This window comes from Arvicola amphibius, chromosome 5, assembly GCF_903992535.2.
Source record: "Arvicola amphibius chromosome 5, mArvAmp1.2, whole genome shotgun sequence".
NCBI classification, from domain to species: domain Eukaryota; kingdom Metazoa; phylum Chordata; class Mammalia; order Rodentia; family Cricetidae; genus Arvicola; species Arvicola amphibius.
The window spans coordinates 60,043,859-60,065,306 of NC_052051.1; the positions used below are offsets into that span (position 1 = coordinate 60,043,859).

Below are 21,448 nucleotides of genomic sequence, written 5' to 3' on the forward strand. Positions count from 1 at the left end.
TGAAAATCTAACAGTGACAGCAGGGTGTCAAATTCTTTTCCCTCTAGAACTTTAACTCCATAGGAGAGGCATGGCTGACAGATGACTCCCCAACATCTGTGTTATGTACACGGCACAGCTGAGGAGCCCCAGATCACTGTCAGAGCATCATGGAGATGACCTGCACTTTGCTGATGCCTTCTTCTCAGCCCTGCCCTCCCCGTCCCAGATGTAGAAATATCTATAATGCAAATTGTGTGATTTTAAACAAAATACAAAAATGGCAGTGCAGATGAACATAATTTATAGTCATTAAGCTGTTCACGTACCAGCTCAACATATGTTGTATAAATGTTCTGTACCGAATAATTTATCACATCTGACATAGTGTACATCATATTGTTTTATTTAATATACTTACTAACATTTCATAGATGGAGCATTACTTCTGAAAGCGCAGAGAATGCACACAAAATATTTACTCACTGTCCAGGATTTATTTTGATTAGCCTTGGAGTTACACAACAAAGTACAACTCACAAAATTACAGCCATTGTTTCACACACTAAAACATAACACATGCGCTTACATCTGTGGTCTCTTCCATTTCACTAAGACCAAGAACACCAGACTGAATCCCTAACCGCCAACTGAATATTTCCTTCTTTTAAAAAAGGAGTTAAGTATCCTAACTCCAGGGTGAGAGCTTAAGAAACAATCTCAGAAAACACTGGTAAGCTCTTCGTATGCTGCCACATAGAACTATAGTGGCCAAGAGGAACAAACCTGCTTCTAAGTCACCACCTCAAAAGGGGTCATTAACATAAAGCAAGCAGCACTGGCCCTTATTTGACCGTTAGCAACAATTCACCAAACAAATCCACGAGAGGATACAATACAGTCCTAGGTACAAAATGGAAGAGCTAAAAAATAAAATTCCAGCCAAATAGTCATATCTAGGAAATTCACAGGTCATTGAACAGGAGGCAAAAGAGAGGAATATACAGGTTCTAGATGAATAGATAATTGTAACTATAACTGTTGAAGAAAAAAGTTTAGTGGATCTACTGTAATATTCAAAGTTAATAAAAGGGGATGGGACAGACAGGGACAGGGAGGACAGCAAAAGAAAGCAGAGGCCTAGGAGAAAACAGGGAAGGGGGCAGAACAGATGTACCCAAGGAAAAAAAGAAACAAGAAGTGACATTTTAAACTTGTTTTAAGGAGACAAGTCTTCCAGGTAAAGGACAAAGAATAAAGGATGCAGCACCTGCTTTAATCCCAGCACTCAAGAAAATCGGACCAACCCAGTGTACAAAGGAAGATCATCTAAAAAAGTCAAATATAAAACAAGAAAATAAATTTTAAAAAAAGAAAAGGATAAGAAAGTTAGTAAGAGTTTTCAAAGAAAACATGAATGTATGTTGGCTTTGATCATTTTTGAGTGAACGCCTAAAAAAAAAAAGATCAGATCAACTGCTATGGGAAAGAATACTGGGGGAGGGGGGGGGCAGAAATGCAGGGAACATGAGATGAACATAAGCAAGAAAATACCTTTCTTAGGAATGGTTTTGTTGCCATTTATGAGTGGAAAATGCCAACTCTTCCAAGGTACGCAGAAAAATAAACTCGCCACAGTAATACAGCTAACATCCAAGGCAACTTCATTTCAAGACAGACACTGCGGTTCAGAAGCAGTTCTCAAGATCTCCACCTCTCCCTCCCATGACAGGAGGGCTGACAGTCAATGAGAAACTTCACGTTGAGCAAGAAAACCAGGGAGCCATATAATACCGCACTGCAAGTCAGGTGGCAGAGTGCCTTCCGATGAATTACAGAGCACTGTAAAAATACACAAGAGGCTGTCACACCAGATCCTCAGAAAAGAAAGATAAAGTCTATGAAGTCAAATAGAGTTCAGCACAGAACAGCAAGGTCCCACCTCCAGACTGAAAACGGGAAAAGAACCTATAGTCTAAGGCAAGGTGACAATGGCACCTGCAGAACACTGAGTTAAGAACGAGTTAACCTTTGCAGTTTGTGGTCACAGCAAAATGTTTGGCCAACATGCATGTCTTTGTATGTCGGTTCTCAGCTCTGCAGCTTGAGAGCTGGGATGAAGGCAGGGAGGTTGAACATTAGCATGCGCAATAAGAGTTCACCAAAAACACTGAAGAAAAGGGGTTTAAGTGTTGTGTTGTGTGTTCTTGCTGGGTCCCCTATCATCACCATCACTCCGGCATTTTACTTCTAGACAAGAAATATATTTTACCTTTCTGAGATTATTTTCTGGTCACAAGCCAACCATTGTGACCCTTGCAGCGAATTGCTGAATAGAGCACTTTAAAGGGATAAACAATTATAAAAATAACTTTGTCACAAGCACATACATTTTACTTTATTTAGTGATGTAATAAGCTTAGGGGCATATATCAGGTCCAAAACGGTCTTGGTCATTAATTTAAGCAATAAATCACAGGTCTTGCCAACAATGACGGCAAACAGATGCTAACAAGGAAATGTATTATTTAATATTGCCATGTGTTATAAAAATGTAAGTGTGTTTAAGACATGTCTTAAATTTTTATAATAATATGCATTTAATACATTACTGTTTTGACACATGCAGGAGTCAGATTTATAGATCCCATTCCTAGGCTGCTGCTTCTGTGAACACCAGAGCATATTCTCCTGTGTTTTCTTTAAAGAGGGAAACCTTTAAAGTGCCCACTTGCAACAATATCTAATTGGTTGTCTTGCTGTTTTGTAGTAAATAATGCCAGCAATTGAAACTCATTAGAGAGTGAGTCTATACTTTGCCTAATCAGAAGAAGGGAACATGCTAAAACTACAATTTTTAAAGAGACATTAGTCTAAGAAAGCAGAACACTTATTTTTCTCACTCATTTTGAATTCTTTTACACGACAGCAAACAAAAAGTACTGATTAACAAATTAACAATTAATGTTCAATATTCTATCACTTAAAAACAACAAACTTAAAAAAAACCTTCTTTTATACCTTTAGGTACCAATCCAAAGGACCATACAATAATGTCTCAAAACACAACACAACTAAAACGTGAATATCCCTCCCCACAGGTCCCTCGGACCACGCCACATCATGACACGGACTTTGGACTGTTCCTTCAAAGCCATAGCTTTACAGCCCTTTACCACACAAAGAGCTTCTAAGAAGAGTTGAGGGCTCAGAAAATAACCCAAAATCTACAGGTTTCTTTCTACCTTTCTTTTTGTAAATGAGCTTTTATACCAACAAGACACCCATTCTGATTAAAAAAAAAAACAAACAAAAAACCTTTTGTGTGTGTGTATACATTATTTCTATCTGAACCCCTTTCCAATCAGCTGCTAACATGATCGTCCTCCTTTTGTGTGCAGGGAAGAGTCCATGTTTCCAACACTTGAGGAAGCAGTGCTTGGAGTATGGAAACTAAATTTTCTTCATTAAATCTACTCAAGCAGATATTAAAAATGCATTTAATATACTGGTGATGGTCGGTGGGCACCGCTGACTGTGACAGGCCAGTTACTGATGATGTGCCGTCAGATGGCCTTCTCAGCAGGCGCCTGGGTCTCAGGCTGCTGAAGGACAGCAATATCTTCCCCCGTGTGTAAGCTCTATTCATCTCCCAAGTATTTACTAAATCACAAGCCTCTGCACACACAGCCCACATTTCGGCGTATGCTAACAAATGATGGATGGCCTCGTCAATGCGTTATGTCCTGAAAGCATGGTTTCCTGCCATCCTGATCATCAAAGCCCAGTGCTTCAGAGCTGATCAGTCCTGGGGAATAGATTTTGCAAGCTCGATTAAAAAGGGAGAAGTTCTTTCCATTTGAGCCTCTGACACTCTCCTCCAATATTTGTTGATCTAGCCAATTATTTGAGCAGAATATTCAATAGGTGTTCGGATACTATAAGACCTAGAGGCTTTTCCTAATGTTTGATAGGCTATCCTTTTATTTATAATACAGCATTCAAGGTGAAGGATTTAACAGTGAAATTTACATTTAAAAACAATCTTCCTTCTAGGTAAAGTAGGCAAAACACACAAAATTATTTTATATTATCACATTATGCTATACTATAATGCAAGTGGATTAGTCAACACATTTCAAAGGAAATTCTATGGGGGAGGGACCAACCTCAAAATCACAAGAGCCTATTGAAACAATAACTTACATGAGTCCTCTTAATTACAATCTGCCTAAAGCCATGCCCCACTTAAAACTCTTCTGACCACTCTAAAGTTCGGTGACAAAAGTTCAACCTGTCAATGGAAAAAAAAAAAACAAAACTCTCTTTAAAGAACATATATTTTCAGTTCCAAGCTTATATATGTCAGCTATCTGCCCTATGAGCCATAGAACATTTTTATTTTTAGCTATATGGCTAGCTTATCTGTGAGAGAGACAATATCACATTCAGACCTTTCACTCAGAAATAATCTATGCAAAAACAGAAGAACTTAGCACAATTAAACACAGAACAGAGTGTGGAGGAAGCAGGGTGCTGTTTAACAGCCAGTGTGGGCTATAAATAAGCTTCTAGAGATGCTTTTAGTTTATAAAATAAGTCGGAAAAAAGAAAGAGAGAGAGAGAGAGAGAGAGAGAGAGAGAGAGAGAGAGAGAGAGAGAGAGAGCGCCAGTAAGAGGCCTCACTTAGCCAATAGCTAGGGGGCTGAGAAGCCCCTCCCCACAGCGTGAGCCCCACCATGCCCTGCCATTCCCCTCAACCTTAACCTTGAGATTAAGCTCACTTTTATTGTGCACAAAGGTCACCTATATTAGGTCAAAATTCAAAGTCTCTTGTCAGAAAAGGTTGATATATTCCAACCTCTCCTACACTATGCATCAAATTTTTCATGGTAAAGTCATACTGAGCAGACAGTTTATCCAGCAATTTATTGTGCCACTGTAATATAATACAGAATACAATTGTCTAAAAAGCTATCACATGAATAAAATATTTTTCATGACAATGTGCCAAATCTAGACTCCCTATACACCTCCACCAGATGAAATAAAGCTACCCAATGTCTTAACACTTCAGAAGAACTCCATGGCAAATACGAGTCCCCAAACATATAATCTGTAGCACAATTACAGCTTATTTCTGCAGACTTAGGCTGCGGGCAACATTTTGTCAATGTCATTCAAGATTTTAAGTATTATTTTTGCAAAAGGACAAAGATCTCTAAGCTATTTTAACACTTTCATTTGAACCAGATGAAGTGAAATAGATCTAACTCAAAGCTTCTCTTTTGACCTAGAATACAGTGTTACAGAACTTCTGTGATGAAGGAGAAAAGGAAGGAGAAGGGTGAGGTCTTGCCCAAGTCATTATCACTCAACTGTGAAGTAAAAGAAATTAAAGGTTATCTTAGAAGGCAGCATTCTAGAACACGACATATTAATAAAAGCAAAGACTTAGGAGTAATAATTCTAGGCTCATTATAAACTTAATGTAACTCTGTATTTTCCATTAATCTGCACATAGTCAATACTAGCATGACAAATGGCTTTGAGCTTATTTAGAGACACATTCTTCAAAGCCGATAATGCTTGCATTAAACACTAGATCCAAAGTCAACATTCATGTGAAGATCGAGTCCACCATGTCCTGAAGACAGACACCTAAACACAGTTTTTGGATTCCAGCTGCTTCCTGATAAAAACTCAGAATCTGAATTGGTATTCAGTTAAATACACCAATAAATGCAAAAATCAAATTGAGAACAAAGTTTTCATTAGAGCAGCAGTTCTTAACCTGAGGGTCGTGACTCCATTGGGGGTTCAATATCAGACATCCTGCATATCCAATATTTACATTAAGATTCATAATAGTAGCAGAATTACAGTTATGAAGTAGCAATGAACTAATTTTATGGGTCACCACAACTTGAGAAACCATATTAAAGGATCACAGCATTAGGAAGGCTGAAGACCATTGCACCAGAGAAAAAATACTTTAAATCTCCAGATTTTAACTTTGTGACTTACTCTTTCTTAAGTAGATTCATAAAACACTTCTTTGGGGGAGAAGAAAATTCATTTAAAACATATACGTATGTGTCTGTGTGTGTGTATGTGTGTGTGTGTGTGTGTGTGTGTGTGTGTGTGTGTGTATAGAGAGAGAGAGAGAGCTCTACATCAACAGAATATGTCATCAAGATTTCAACACAATTTACTAAAAACAAAAACTACCTATCATCTTGGAGATTACAAAAGAAAGCACTTTGGAAAACTAGACAACAAAAGGCTGGTGTTAGGCAAAATCCTTTCTCTTCTAATAATCTAAGTCTAATCCCCATACCTTAAAAAGTACTGCAACGAACACCCCTGAAGAAACAACAGTAACAATAACAAGATCTATGCTAGTCAGGGTATCAAGAATGGTGTTCACTGTATTACATGTACTTTCTCATTTGGATTGGTAATAATTTCATTTTATAAACAAAGGTACCATCAAGGAATGAAGAGACCCATCCTAGGTTACCTGGCAAGGAAGTCAAGGATGCACATCTGTATATTTATTTTCAGGAATCAAGTTCTTCAAACCAACTTCTGAAAGTCTTTAAGCGGGTTGGAGAGATGGCCCAGTGGTTAAGGGCACTGGCTGCTCTTCCAGAGGACCCAGGTTTGATTCCCATCACCCACATGCCGCTCACAGCTGTCTGCAACTCCAGTTTTCCAGGGAACCCGACACCCATACACAAAATATAAAAATGAATTTTTTTTAAAGAAAGCCTTTAGAACTAAAAACTCTCACAGCCTCATGGGGTTCATAGTAATATGCTTTGGGTCCATAATTTATAAAATAATTATCACGAGCAGGCAAAGCTAAGTAGACCTACCGAGGTCTAGCACAAGCTACAACTCCCCAAACTCAACAGCATACCAGCTGACTCACTCTGGTGCGCCCCCCGCAGGATCCCATGCGTCACTCTAAACTGTATAATCCTGCCTAGTAGACTTAATTTGATTGAAAACTATATTCTGTCACCTTCTTGTTCTTTTTTGCATGCATGTTTGTGTGGTGTGCCTGTAGGTGTGTTTGCGTGTGTCATGCCTGTGTGTCGAGGCCTGAGGCTGACACCGGAAGTCTTCCGGGATGGCCCTCCACCTTATTAACTGAGACAAGTCTATCATTATATCTAGCATAATTAACCAGCTTACTCGGGGGAACCCGCATCTCCAGTTCTGAATGCTGGAACTGCAGGAGTCCACCATACCAACTCAGCTTTCACACAGGTTCTAGGGGAACTGAAGTCCAGGCTTCACATTTGCACAGCAATCACATTCCCTACTAAGCCCTCTCTCTCCTCAGCCCATCATATGCTTTAGTGACTAATAATTATGATATAAAAAAGAAGAAAAGAAATAGATCAATTCAGTTGTAGAAAATGGCACTAAATTAATTTGTAATCAATTAAGAGTTTCCCATTGTCTTTCACTGTAATTGGTGAACAGGATAGTCACTTCTAATGTTGGAACAACTAGTAATTAAAAGGGTAGCTCCTAAGCTTAAAATTTCTCCAGAAATAACTTCTGACAAGATAAGCCCTCAGGTGGAACATTTCCAAATCCCTGCTAAAAGGGACTATAACATCCTTAAATTTACCTAATTAATCTATTTGAAAGGGATTAATTTTCTTAAAGGAGAAATCTGCACTATGGCTTTATAAAAAAGGCAAGAAGGAAACTTCCTTCAGTTCAAATGTCCATCGTGTGATACATTACAATACCCGCTATTACTCCGTACTGTGAGGGTGTAATGTTGGAATTTTACGTTGCACATATAAGGAGAAAAATGTCTAACACAACAATAAGAATGAATGAAAAGCAAATGGAAGTAGTTTGAGCTCCTTTTCTGAAAAAAATTAAAATGAGAACAAACTGAATTAAGAAATTTCTATTAAAGTCATGTTATAGTGCTATAATAAGTAATGCAAAGTCTTAAACTGTGGCATTTGGAGTTAAACAACTGCCTTTGGGTGGGTTCACGGTTGAGGCTAGGGGGAGCCCAGATCTGCACCATTTGCTGATTTTTACGGTGTAAACACCCTGACCACAGACGTCTAGCAACCAGTGTGAGCTACAGGGTCTGGAGAAGATACTGAAAATCGACTCTCAGGAGCCAAGAAGAGAGTTCCAGCAATCGCTGGCCATCAGACAAACTCAGCGCACAGACTTACTCTGTTTGGCCAGAAAAATGTTGACCCACATGGTGTTTTAAGAATTCAAGCAAACTGAAAACATCAAACACCCAGGATCTTTTTTTAAAGGGTTGGGAAGTGGGGGAGTTAAGGTCTAGACTGGGTGCCCATGGAGAAGCCCTGGCAGCAGTCAGATCCACAGTCCTGCAGGGCAGAGCAGCAACCGCCACGGCAAGGCACAGACCCTGCTTTGACTTCGCTGCTATTGTCACTACACCTGCCTGGCCACTGGCGTGTGTGTCAGCTCTCCAACTGAAGAGCAGCTGGAAAAGGCAAGCAGCCAGAGCTCTGGCAGGGACCGCTCTATGGGTTTCTGCATTTAGCGGTAATGAACTGGGACCAGCTCTAGATGCGATCGGAACCTAACACTACTAGTTCACTCTAGGCCGCTGGGTCCAGAATAAGAGCAGCAGGAGTGTTTGTGATCTGTGCATCTGTGCATCTAGGTACCGAATGTGGCACCACACGCTAAGAAAAATTCAAAATGCCAATTTGTGATGAATGGTGGCTTTATCTTTATATGTCCGCACCTTATCCTTGGCTGCAGAGAATACAGGTCCAGACGACCTTTCCTCCACCTGTCAGAAAGCGAGGACTACGAGCTGTGTCTGCGGGTTGTTTTTTTTTTAATGTTATACAATGTGTCTGTCTCACAGCCCCACTCCATTTACCATCTTAGCTAAATGAGGCTTGAAGTGCAAGTTAATTTCAAACTTTACAGCTTTGCCTACCAATATTATCAGCAAAAACAAATAGTGGAATCATATACCTTAAGCAAAAGATAGCAGCTTGAGAGAACTGTGAACAGGAACGAAAAAGGATCGAAAAAATTAATCGCCGGTCTAATTTCTTGTGTGGTTGGAGGGAAGCTGATTAGATGATGCTGTATCTCTGAGATCCTATCTACAAGCGAGGCACCCACGAGAGTCTTACTCAACCCTGAGTCACAAGCACTAGGCTGCAAGCCGCCGGATCTCAGGGGACTACAGTGTGACACAAGGAAGATCGTCAAACCGAGGTGTTTATCTTCCACCTCTATTCATCCTCCGTCCCTGGGAGAATGAACAGGCCGGGTTCTGACTACCTGAGAGGGACCACAAACACATGATGGACAGTGACTTAGAAGCCTGCTGTGGGCACGTTTGAATCTTTCCCCGGTACCAGCTGATCTGAGGAAGCAGAGGGTGAACCGGCTGATAAGTACACTTAACCAAATACTCTCATCCACAGGTTTGTAGGCTCTGGATATCCTACAAGATTCTAACTGAGACCTTGAGGATTTGCAGTGGTCTTAAGTGATAACCCATGTAAATGCCCAGGGTCTGCTACGTCGCCCGTTTCCTCCAATAGAATAAACATAAGATTAGATTAGCTCATCCTTTCTTGTTACAAGAGCAAAGGCTGGCTCATAACAATGACAAAAAAAAATTCTTTTTAAAGAAATGTAAGTAGGTTAAGGAACAGGACTGGGGGAGGCAACAACAGTGCATCAGGTGTTTTAAATCTGGGTCTGAGAGACAACTTCTGCTCCCAGGACAATCAGAGAAAAAGGCTAGGACCCAGCACTTAGTCAGAAAAAAACTCAAATAGTTCAATATTTGGCTGAACAATGGTATCAAAAGATATGAAGCTACTTTATTTTCCCTCTACATGAATTTTATTGTGTAAAAATATTTACTCTATAGTCTTAGATTTAGGATGATAAGTTAAATAGTTTTCAATTTTTGTGGTAGCTGAAGCATCACTACATTTTGAACATGTAAAGGAAAGAGGTTCAGAAAAATCTCAACATTTTGCTTGGAATGAGAATTGTAGAACCCCTCATCTTGCTTGAACTCCAAAATGTATCAGGCTACAGTTGGAACAAGAGAGGAGGTTGAAAAACATATAGTCTCTGTTTGGAGGTAAGAGTGAAGAGAAAGACCACACCTCCACCAAGTGGTGCACTCAAAAGTGTGGAAACCATGTGGGGCCCTTCGGTGTGAAGGGGGCTTTGGATTCTGAAGGGCTGCTCACGCCGAGCTTCACGGAGCAGAGGAATGAAAAGAGCAGACAAGCAGAGGGAGCATCAGTTTTACCACGCGGCAGGAAAGGATGGATTTGTGATCAACAGGCTCCCCGTTCTGTAGCTATGTCCACACGCACCAGCTCCCACATAACCACCACCTCAAATCACGGGGCACAGGATATTCTCTGCTGTCCAGTCCAGGAACCTCACAAACTTACATCCAGGTATATGCTCTGTTCCCCTCTATTCCTTCAGTTGGGGTTCCTCACCAGCCACAGTGTGCTCTATAAAACAGCCCAATGCGGCAGCTATTGTCAGGAGAAAGGAGAAAGATACTTTGCATCAAATGTTTGGAAATATCTACTTTCAATAAAGTAATTAAAACAAAGAAGAAAACTAAAGGCTTACTTTCCCCAGCCTGTCTGGTGGCATGACTTTTACAAAGAAAGGTCACTTTCCAGACTTCCCTGTAACATAGTACTTACATACTGACTGTTATGTCTTTAAAGAAAATTCAACCAATATGGCAAGACTGCATAAAAGTGCATAATAAAAAATAAAGGTAAATCCACTCCATGTTTATTGAAATGTTAAATAATAAAATATTATTGTCTCCTACTTTCACTCAGTCTTTTTTCCTAAAAAATATGTATTCTCTATTACTGTTCTCATATAGGTTATTGCTGAGAAAGCTGAAGTGTGGTGCCTGAATACAGGCTTAAAATGAATTTGGTATCCTAATAATTTGAATAACCCCCTCAAAACTAATAAGAAATGCAATCATCATGTGGCTGCTTCACAGAATATTGCTATCTAAGGTTGTTCCTAAACATTCTCTTACTGAGAATCCAAGCTCATCTTACCTTACAGTGTTAAAAATACAGAGAAGTACAACTACCCGATGAAAGATAAGCTTGCTTTATCTTTTTCTGCAAAGGGGCCGTGCACAAGCAAAATGTTTTCTCAGAAAAACGGAACACTAACCTACAATGTGACAACAAACTCAAAACCTAGCATCTTACAGAATTAAAAAAAAAAACACATTTTACAAGATTTCCAATGCATACATCAAGCAATCATATCCACTGCTTAGACACTCTAATCAATAGCTCCTGCAGAAGCATATCTAGATATTTGCAGAATACATGAATTAATACTACTTTTTAATGTCCTGCAAATTAATTGTATTTCTTTGGTAAAGCCACAAACAACATTTCAGGTTCAATAAATGATTTTTTTCTCCCTTTATGAGCCATTCTCACCGACTGTTCTGGAAGTCGAGCTCACCACACATTAGCAGAGTGTAAAAAACTAACCACAAATTAAGAACCACCACTACTCAATTCAACTTTGACAAATAAGGCCTACAGAAACAATATTTCCGTTATGTAAACCAACCCTGAGTATAAATTATACATTGTAATACTTCACTGTGATTCTTAAAACTTTCAAAGCTAAAAAGTTTTTCAATGTCACTATAAATCAACTACAAAATACTGAAATATGCAAGGCATAGTTCATTAAATATCAGAAATAATCAACGGGTCCATATAAATGTTTCTATTTTCTGCTAATCTACTGCCTCTTTTGTACATACGTTTGAAATGACACCACTCGGAGATGTCATCTACGGTAGACAAAAGACAACATTCTAATAGGAATCGCGCCTCAGACACTTTCTGTTGGCTCTACACCAAGTCAAGTGCTTCCCTGCTCTGGTTTAATTAGTGCTCACCATAACCTTAAGGAATTTACCAGGAAGCAGCAACAAGGGAAGATTCCAGAAAGACACCACTGGAGTCTGAAGCTCGTTTCTTCCGTCTACTATTTCTATGATTTGGCTCCTTTTACAATGTGGGGATTTGAGCCACACTAACATGAGACAGAAGCACGCGGTTCCCTAAGGACAAATGGTTCTAGAAAGCAAGAACACACAACAGCGAACTCCTGTGAGAAGACCTAAGACCAGAAAATGGATCCTGTGTGGGGACAGGAGGTGCTCCAAAGAGAAAAGTTTATTGGATACTTCCAATAAACATAAAATAAATAATATTTCATCGTGTTTGTAACTAGCTACACTGGAGCCCTACGTCCACCAAGGACCAGTAAGTTCAACAAAGGCAGAGGCTAGCAGAACCATCCTTCACTCTGGTACTCTAGTTAGGAATGGATAGTGTTCTCAAGAAGATCGCAGTTCTTTTGTAGTCCCTGTCTAATTAAAAATGATTCTGCTGTAAGGTATTTTCTCATCAAGGCATCTCCTCAGCTGAGGCTTCTTTTTCTGAAGACTAGCTCATGTCAAGTTGTCACACAAAACCAGCCAGTACGTTAAGAATGGGAAGATGTTGCATCCAACACAGAAAAAAACATACCTACAGATCTGGAAGGCATAATTAGAAAAACCAGAGCCCAGAATCTGAGGCAAAAATTCAGCAACAGGGTATAGATATTGGTATAGAATCATGATCCCAAAAGCCTGGTCTACAGAGTGAGTTCTAGGACAGCCAGGGCTATACAGAGAAAACCTGTCTCAAACACACAAATCAAACAAACAACAACAACCAAAAGGATCCAGCTAAGGAATCTGAAGATCACTAGGCAAATAAAACATCTGAAGAAAAACAACAAATCATCCAGAAAAAAATTTCCCAAGAAAAGGGAGTAAATTGGCCTATCGGTATATCACATTTCCAACAGGATATTTCATAAACCTTCCCAAATGATTGTTTCTCGTGTTCATATAATGAAAACAGTTCTCTTGTAGTCCCTGTCTAATTAAAAATTAAAGCTGGCTTTGGAGTTGGAGTGTGGCTCTTTCCTTCTCTAAACCCAAACATGCTTATTAAAGTGAAATCCAAAATCTGTCTTATGTCAGATATGGATCAAAAAAAAAACCACCAAAATTTAAGGACTATTTTATTGCCACTAATTTCATAATCTCATAATCCTTTGGTTTTATTTTGACTCTTTAATGCTTTTCTTAAGGTATAAATATTAGCTCAAAATTTATAAGATTTATATATATATATATACATATATATATTTATACACACACATTTTAAACTTTTTGTCATGATATTAATGGTCATACTAATTCTAGAAAAAAAGGCTTCATCTAGTTTCCTGTAAATGATCTCAGGTTTGAGTCTCTATCATGTAACAAGGAATTAAGTTTTTGTACTCTTGATGTACATACAAATATTGATCCTTTAACCTCTCTGAGATCTGCTGCATATGACATTTAAAATGTTTAAGTTTCCTGCAGTGAACCATCACCACACCTAACAGTGACCTTTGAAGTTTCCAAAAGGATGATGGGGCCCCACAACAGTTCTACAAGGACAAAGATAATACTACTAAGCTGAAAGGCACCATCTAAAGATCGGCTCTGGACTACAAACTGCTCAGGACAATTTGTAGGTGGCTGGCTGAGATGACCCAGCCTCACAGGCTGCTCTAGCCAGGACTTGAGACAAGCCCTACACGTTCCCATTACGCAGAGACTGGACAACAAATGATACCGCTACCTCTCCCAAGACTTGAAAACTAACCCCAAAATTTTCTTTTGGGGATCTCCTAAAGATGCCGTCACCCTGCTGACAGCAGGAAATAAAATTAAGAACATGGCACCCACATTCCCAAGAAGTGGAATGGGTGTTTTTTGGTTGTTCATTGGGTATAGATATTTGTCATTGTTTTGAGTGGTTGTTTCCAAGTTGTTATTAGTAATGGTCAAGGAAAAAGTTGAACAAAGGATTTAGATTCAAGGTTCTTGTTTTGAAAAGAAAATGGGGGGATATAAATATAATAAAATATAAGGGTAGATTATTGAATCTACTTTGAAAAGAAAAAAGGGGATATAGAAATAGGATTAAAAGGGAGATTATTGAATCTACTTTTAAACCAGAGAAGCAATTACTAACTTAATTATTTTACACTGATATGGATTTTTGTATATTATACAAATTTAAGGTGCGCTATGACACTATGACAGGATGCGCTAAGAAGGGCATATCATTTCTGGGGTGCTGCTGCCCAAACTTCCTACCACAAATCTGTCAGGAGAAAGCAAAAAGCACATAAACAGAGGAGCACTCTTTGAAAACAACTGATGGTTACTCTCTCCAGAGATGTCCTAACCATGAAAGACAAAGAGCAAACATCACATATAGGAGAGCTTCTATGATGTGACAAACCAAATGGCAATGTGTGATGCAGAAACAGGAAAGGAGAAGGACATTCCTGGAAAAACAAAAAACAAAAACAAACAAACAAAAAAACTGTGGAGTTCAGAAAAGACCTAGCAACTGACTATATCATGTTAAAACTAATTTTGAAATCCTGTCCATTGGTCCAATGGCTGTGAAATATGTTAACATTTTTATGGGAGAGGGAATAAAGAAGTCTCTGGAATACTATTACAAATTTTCTCTGAGTTTAATACTACTTACAGATACATATAATATATACAAATAGAATGTTTGGACAGGAAAGTATACAACACAGTCTTAGGAGGAACAGTTGATTGGACTGGGACTAGATAAGAAACCCATGAAATAAAATATAATAAAACACAAAACATAAACATTAAATACAATCCTGACAACAGCTTTAGGTTCTAGACTCACACAGCACACCTGATCTGCTAAGACCGGAAACACCAACTATTATTAAACTGTAGAGAAGAAAATAGAATGAGGGTAGATTTCAAAACATAAAGCATTAAAGATCACAAAGTTCCACCTCATCACAATAAATAGAGGATTCTGCTTTTTCTTAAACAGTATTAGGAACTATACCCAGAGCCTTGTGCATGCTGGAAAGTACTCTGCTATCTAAGGAGGTGATTCTGAGAAAGGACTGGAAAAAAGGAGTTCCTCAATTCAATGAGGTGCCTTGAAATGATATAATTTTGCAATTTCAGTGAAAAGAGCAAAGACATACCAAAATGAGGCTTCCCTCAGGAGGTATGGAGTAAAAATAAAATTAATCCTGGGGAAAACTCACTTTACATGTATGTCTCTTAGTGTCCAACAAAATGAACCACAACTGGGAATATCGAGAATTTAAAGCCAGGTATGGTGGTGCACGCCTTTAATCCCAGCACTCCAGAGGCAAAGTAGGTGGATCTTTGAGTTCAAAGCTTGGTCTACAAAGTGAATTCCAGGAGAGCCAGGGCTAGACCTTGACTTGTTTTATAAAAAATGAGCCAGGTGTGAAGGGACAGCTCTTTAATCCCATTACTTGGGAGGCAGATCTCCCTGTGAGTTCAAGACTAGCCTGGTCTACATAGTGAATTCCAGGACAGCCAGGACTATGTAATGTAGAAAGACCCTGTCTCAAAAATCGAAAATGCAAAAACAAAAGGAAAAGAAAAGAAGTCTAAATTGAAGTTTAAGGAAGTTAAAATCAGAATACGTAAAAGTAAACTAGAAAACATCTACAACCAAAAAAGGCAAGAAAAACAAAATCAACATTTTTAACACCAGCACACAAAACAAATAATAAGTAATAACAAATTTCATAAAAGCAAACACTCCAGTAGAAAAATAGGTATAGAACACCAAGTGGCTCCATTAATGCAAAAAGAGAATTAAATAGACAAAAACTATTGAAATAACCTACAATGTATTATAATTTGAAAACACTAGATGTGGGTAAAGCCCAATGATAGATTATTTTTTTTGGGGGGGGGTGGATTTTGCTTGGATAAGAACTGGATTTGATCCCCACAAATGGGGAAAAAAGAAAAAGAAGCTAATATAATCTCAAATTACTCAAAGTCATTCTTAATTCAAGACAGAACAGTTGAAATAATGACTCTGCTCAGTGTTGGCAAAAGTTTCAGAGACAGAGATTCCCATGTTCTGCAGATGAAAAAATTAGCAATCTTCTTGGTAGTCCTTTGTCAATTCCCACGTATTGTGTATTACCAAATGTAAACGTGCTTTGATTTAAAACAGCCAGTGGTTTCCAGGAGTCCCTAAGTCCCTCTCAGGGGCCTACAAGGTCAGAACTAATTTTTACAAAAATATTACTTCCCCCCTTCTAGTCTATTGACATTTGTGCCGATTGTATACTACAGAGGGTAAACTTCCAATTCCTATTTTTTTTCAATGTGTTTTTAATAAAAATGGAATTATAGCACTTTCCCTTCTGCAAGCCCTTCCACCTACCCTGCCTTGGACTCCTCCCACGCCCAGTACCCCTCAAGTTGATAGCTTTTTAACTTCCAAACATAAGAAATTGAGGCAGGGGTACTGCAGTCATATTCAAACTCATATACACAACACAGCTTTAAAAAATTGAAAATTGGCCAGGCAGTGGTAGAGCACACCTTTCATCCAAGCACTTGGGGGGCAAAGGCAGGCAGATCTCTGTAAGTTCAAGGCCAGCCAAGGCTATCCAAAGGAACCCTGTCTCAAAAACAAACAAACCTAATTCCAGATAGGCAGAACTCTGTGAGTTCAAGGACAGCCTAGGCTACAGAGTGAGTACCAGGACAGGCACCAAAGCTACATAGAGAAACCCTGTCTTAAAAAAACAAAACCAAACCAAAACAACAAACAAATAAATAAATAAATAGGGTATTTCACTTCAGAATAGTCACTAATTGATATTAATTCTCATCTTTTTAAAATTATGTATGCAGAATTTAGAAATAGAAAGACCATTTTAAAGTTACGGTGGTGTCTCCATGGAGGAATGTAAGTGACAAAAGAGCTGAGCCAGCCACTTCTTCCAAGGAATACAACTCTTACTTGAATAAACAATGAACAAAATATGATTATTCAGATTTGGGTATCTGGCAGACGTTTTCTCAAACATAAATGACGTGAGCCTGTCATTTTCAAGAAAAACAACTAATAGCATGTGTTGCCAATGATAAAATTTGAGCTTTCAAGGGAAAATTCAAATATTAGAAAGCTCATATCCATCACCATAGTTTGACAGCTTCAAACCTTACAGACATCTAATGAGATCACTGACGAGATTAGCAAATGCAATTTTTTTTTTTATACAGTAGAATGAAAGGTGACAACATTTGGAAGGTTTGTGTGGTTCAAAACCAATATTCCATGGGGAAAAGCCCAACTGCGTTCAAAACAGGCCACTTGTTACAACGCAAGTTACAACGCAAAAAGGTGACCAGCCTTTGCTGGGTTTTCATATCCCACATTATAGTCAGCCTTCAGGAAACTAGCATTAGTTTTTGTGTAATACAAACATCTAATCTTTTTTTAAATCCACAGTTATCTACAAAGTCTATTACGTTATTCTTCTCTTTTATGACTACATATGAGCAGAGTTTCTAAGCATTTTTTGTTTGTTTCTTTTTCTACGGTACTGTATAGCTGTGTATGACCGGCCATGTGTGTGGGTGCACTCGCCCATGTATGCACATGTGGTGCATCACATATCTTCCCCATATTTTTTGAGACAGGGTCTCTCCATGACCTCTTCAGTGTTAGGCCTTCCGTTGCACCCCTCTTCCATACAACATGGTCAGGTCTGTCACAGCAGTATTCAATGAGCCAGGTGCCAGTTTCTATGTTAGCTGGCTTCCTGTTGCCATGACCAAAAAAGCAACTTGGGGAGAAGGGGGCTTATTTCCACTTACTGTTGCCATCATGAGAGGAAGTCGGAGCAGGAACCTAAAGACAGGAACTAAGGCAGAGACCATGAGGAACAATGCTCACTAGCTTGCTCTCCAGGGCTTTTTCAGTTGGCTCTCTTACACAAGGCAGGAGTACCTGCCCAGGGGTGGCACCACCCACAGTGGGCTGAACCCTCACACATCAATCACTCCTCAGGAATATGCCCCAGCACAATGCCTACAGGCAATCTGATGGAGGCATTTTCTCTGCTGAGCTGCTCCGCTTTTCCATGGAAGCTGGGGATCCAAACTCAGCATTTGGATGCTGGAGATCCAAACTCAGCTCTTCAGACTTGCATAGCAAGCACTTTCCTCAGTGAGCCATCTCCCCAGTCCTCTTGCTACCCTTTAATCAGCAACATAGGACAACCAGTTCAATGTAAAAGTAGACAAGGTTCCTTGTATTTAAGGTAGACATTAAAGAAATTTGCAAAGTATACAACCATGTCATATGTATATTTTGGCTATTGTACATTAAATACATTAACAAGCAATATACTTATTATTTTTCAAAAAAAGTAGTATTTTTTATTTTCTCAGCTTTAATTTACATTTCAGTAAATATTTAAAAATATAACACTTAAAACAAATAGTAGACTTGATCAGATGATTTAGTGGATAAAAACACTCGCCACCAAACCTGACAAGTTTGATTGCCAGAGCTCGCATTTGGTAGAAGGAAAGAAACAACTTGAAGTTATCCTTACCTCCACACACACACACCTTGACACATGTGGGCCGAAGCATATACAATAGTGTTCTTTTAAAAGCAAAAGTATATGTACATAATGAAAGCAAAGTATCAAAAAGCTTCAAAACTGCTCAGCAATGCATGTATGTGTGTATATATATAAAATATGCATTATATGATATATAATATATATATGATATATATGTACACCTTAAACTTTTTCACTTGGGTGATGAGACACCACTCATTTGACTGCCCATGGGCAGACCTGAAAAAGTTAATGCCAAAACTAAATTCCAACTTGTCAGCTGAGTTCTTGGACAGCAGCTATGATAAAAGCTCTCCAGCTGGGCGGTGGTGGCGCACGTCTTTAATCCCAGCACTCAGGAGGCAGAGGCAGGCGGATCTCTGTGAGTTCAAAGCCAGCCTAGTCTAGAAGAGCTAATTCCAGGACAGGGGCCAAAAGATACGGAGAAACCCTGTCTCAAAAATAAAAAAAAAAAAAAAGCTCTCCAGCTATAAAGGGATAACTATTACCCTTAAGTATAGACAAGCCGGGCGGTGGTGGCACACACCTTTAATCCCAGCACTCAGGAGGCAGAGGCAGGCGGAGCTCTGTGAGTTCAAGGCCAGCCTGGTCTAAAGAGCTAGTTCAGGCTCCAAAGCTACAAAGAAACCCTGTCTCGAAAAACCATTAAAAAAAATTGGAAATATTGGAAAGAGAGCTTTTCTATTTAGAGACTAGAAAAATTAGTCTACCAAATATCATAAAAGATATCCTTCTAATTTGAATTGATACCTATTAGCCAATTAACTCATCTTTCATCTTTCTCAATGAAATCTCTCTCTGGTGATCCCTGGTCAGAGACTATGCATTATAAATAGGAAATCTCTCCATTAGGGGTAACTATACTCAATACCATAATATGGTTTTAAGTTATAAAAACAAAAACAAAATGTTCTGTGTTGTTTAACATTAACTATGATAACCTAGTTGCCGTGAACAGGTCCTTCAAGAAATGTCTATATCTGTTTTCACATCTTTGAGATGAGGAGTCTATGTTACATAATCTCTAAGAGACCTTTCCTGGCATCTTGAATAAACCTAAAACGTCACAGCAATGTGAAGACAGAAGTATGAAACCCATGGGGAATATGTATGCGCATGAAAAACCTTCAGACCTGGAGGTGGAAAGGGCCCGACTCAAGAGTGTAAGCCACGGGATACCAAAATCCTCGATCACACAGAGAATCTTTCCATTGCAGAGCCCACATCACAAGGCCCCTTTAGGCCTGGTTCTCTTGTTTGTCACCAGCGGCAACACGAAAGGGTCCTCTGTTTAATCTACCATCTCTAGTTGTCTATGCAAAGTAGGCAGCAAGCCAGTCTGATGAACCTGCAGTTCACATTTTTATTTGGAATGACTCCATTACCCATCATCCACTGCTAGTATCTCTGGATTAACTGCTGGACAGCTATGAAGCGCCTACTATGTGTACTCTCCCCTCCCCCACCAAATACGGATCAAGTTTTCAATAAACATCTGTTGACTTGAATTCAATTGCAACGCTGGGAGAGGTTCCAGGGGTCTTCCAGAGTGTTCTGTATGGTAGGCAGATGAAAGGGAGAGAGCTTTCTAATGATCTCTGACCTGTCACTATGTTCCTCCCATTTGCGTGTGACACGTGGCCCCTAAGCACTGCCAGGGTGGCCAGAACTGAGCTGAAGGCAAAAAGACTGTGAGAGGGAGGCTGGGAACTTACCTGGGGAACCTCTGCTTCAGCTTCCTCAGGCTCTGCCTGGTGGGCGGTACAGACACTAGGCACTGGGCTATCTCCTCGTACTGGGCTTTAGTTAGTATCATATTGGGCCCAAGGAAAAATCACCCTTGGGCTCGTGCAGCCTTGGTGCCAGGAAGCGAGGGAAAGGCAGAGAGGAGCACGACCCTGGGTCCTACTCCTAGCTACCTTCTTTGCCCCCAAAGCACACCCCCTAGCTGCACCGCAGGGCGGAGACACGCTGCGTCCCAAGCTGCTCCTCCGCGGTTGCGGCGGGCTGTGGAACTGTTTGCGCAGCGGAGGATACTGAGCAGCCGCAGTAAGCCGGGCCGAAGGCGGCTCGCCGCCATCTTAGGTAAGGGCAGAGCAATCCGGAAGTGGCCACTGCGGGCGGAGGACTCTTTGCGTCTTTTAGGGGCAGGTGTCCCCGGCGTCACCTCTCTGAAGTGGCACACCAATGCTCGCTGAAGCCACACTGATAGTTGCCAGAAACCAGGGGGATCCTGTCGCACAGTTTTGGGGACGCGTCTCCGAGGTGGTCCTCCAGCCTTGAGCCGGGCCCCGGAAGTCCTCTCCTGGAGCGCGGAATTTGAATTTGTTTCCAGACACGCCCAGTTCTCGCCGCCCGGAATAGGTGGCCTGCAAGAAACTTGGTCTCATTCAGTGGTAAGGATCTCTGCAAGCCTGCAGCTTAGCTTCCGCTGGGGAATTTCTTCAGCCGCTCTCGTGGAGAGCAATGCTGTTTTTATTGAGGATTTAAATCCTGCATCTTAAATCAACTGGCAGTAGAATGTCAGTTTCACTCCCTACACCTCAAGAAGTATATTCTTCATTCTGGCCATCAAAATAGTGGGCTCCTAATAAATGTTTAGAGAAATGAAACGCTGAGTTAATATTTTATTTTCAGTATTTACTGTGAATGGAACACAGTCCTCCCAAAGTCAATACATTAAAACAATAGTCCCTCAAATTCTTTTTTTTTAATTTTTTTCTTCTAAGGTGGACATATGTTGTGTGTGTTCCCTTCAAATTTAAACATTTTCAGCAACTGAAAGAAAACATGCTAAGGTTTTAACACACTTATTGTAGCT

The 21,448-nt window shown here is 39.8% G+C and overlaps 1 protein-coding gene across 5 annotated transcripts in view; it reads right to left on the reverse strand.

The window, feature by feature from the left end:
- Positions 1-20,673, reverse strand: part of Cdin1 (CDAN1 interacting nuclease 1) — a 277,760-nt gene extending 257,087 nt beyond the window's left edge. For 3 of the 5 annotated variants that reach the window (XM_038330594.1, XM_038330596.1, XM_038330593.1), the window contains exon 1: positions 20,343-20,673. In XM_038330594.1, the coding sequence (XP_038186522.1) occupies positions 20,343-20,443 (101 nt within the window). In that variant the 5' untranslated portion in view covers positions 20,444-20,673. The remainder of the gene's footprint in view (positions 1-20,342) is intronic. The other 2 variants (XM_038330592.1, XM_038330595.1) reach the window with 2 other exon arrangements.
- Positions 20,674-21,448: the final 775 nt, after the last annotated feature.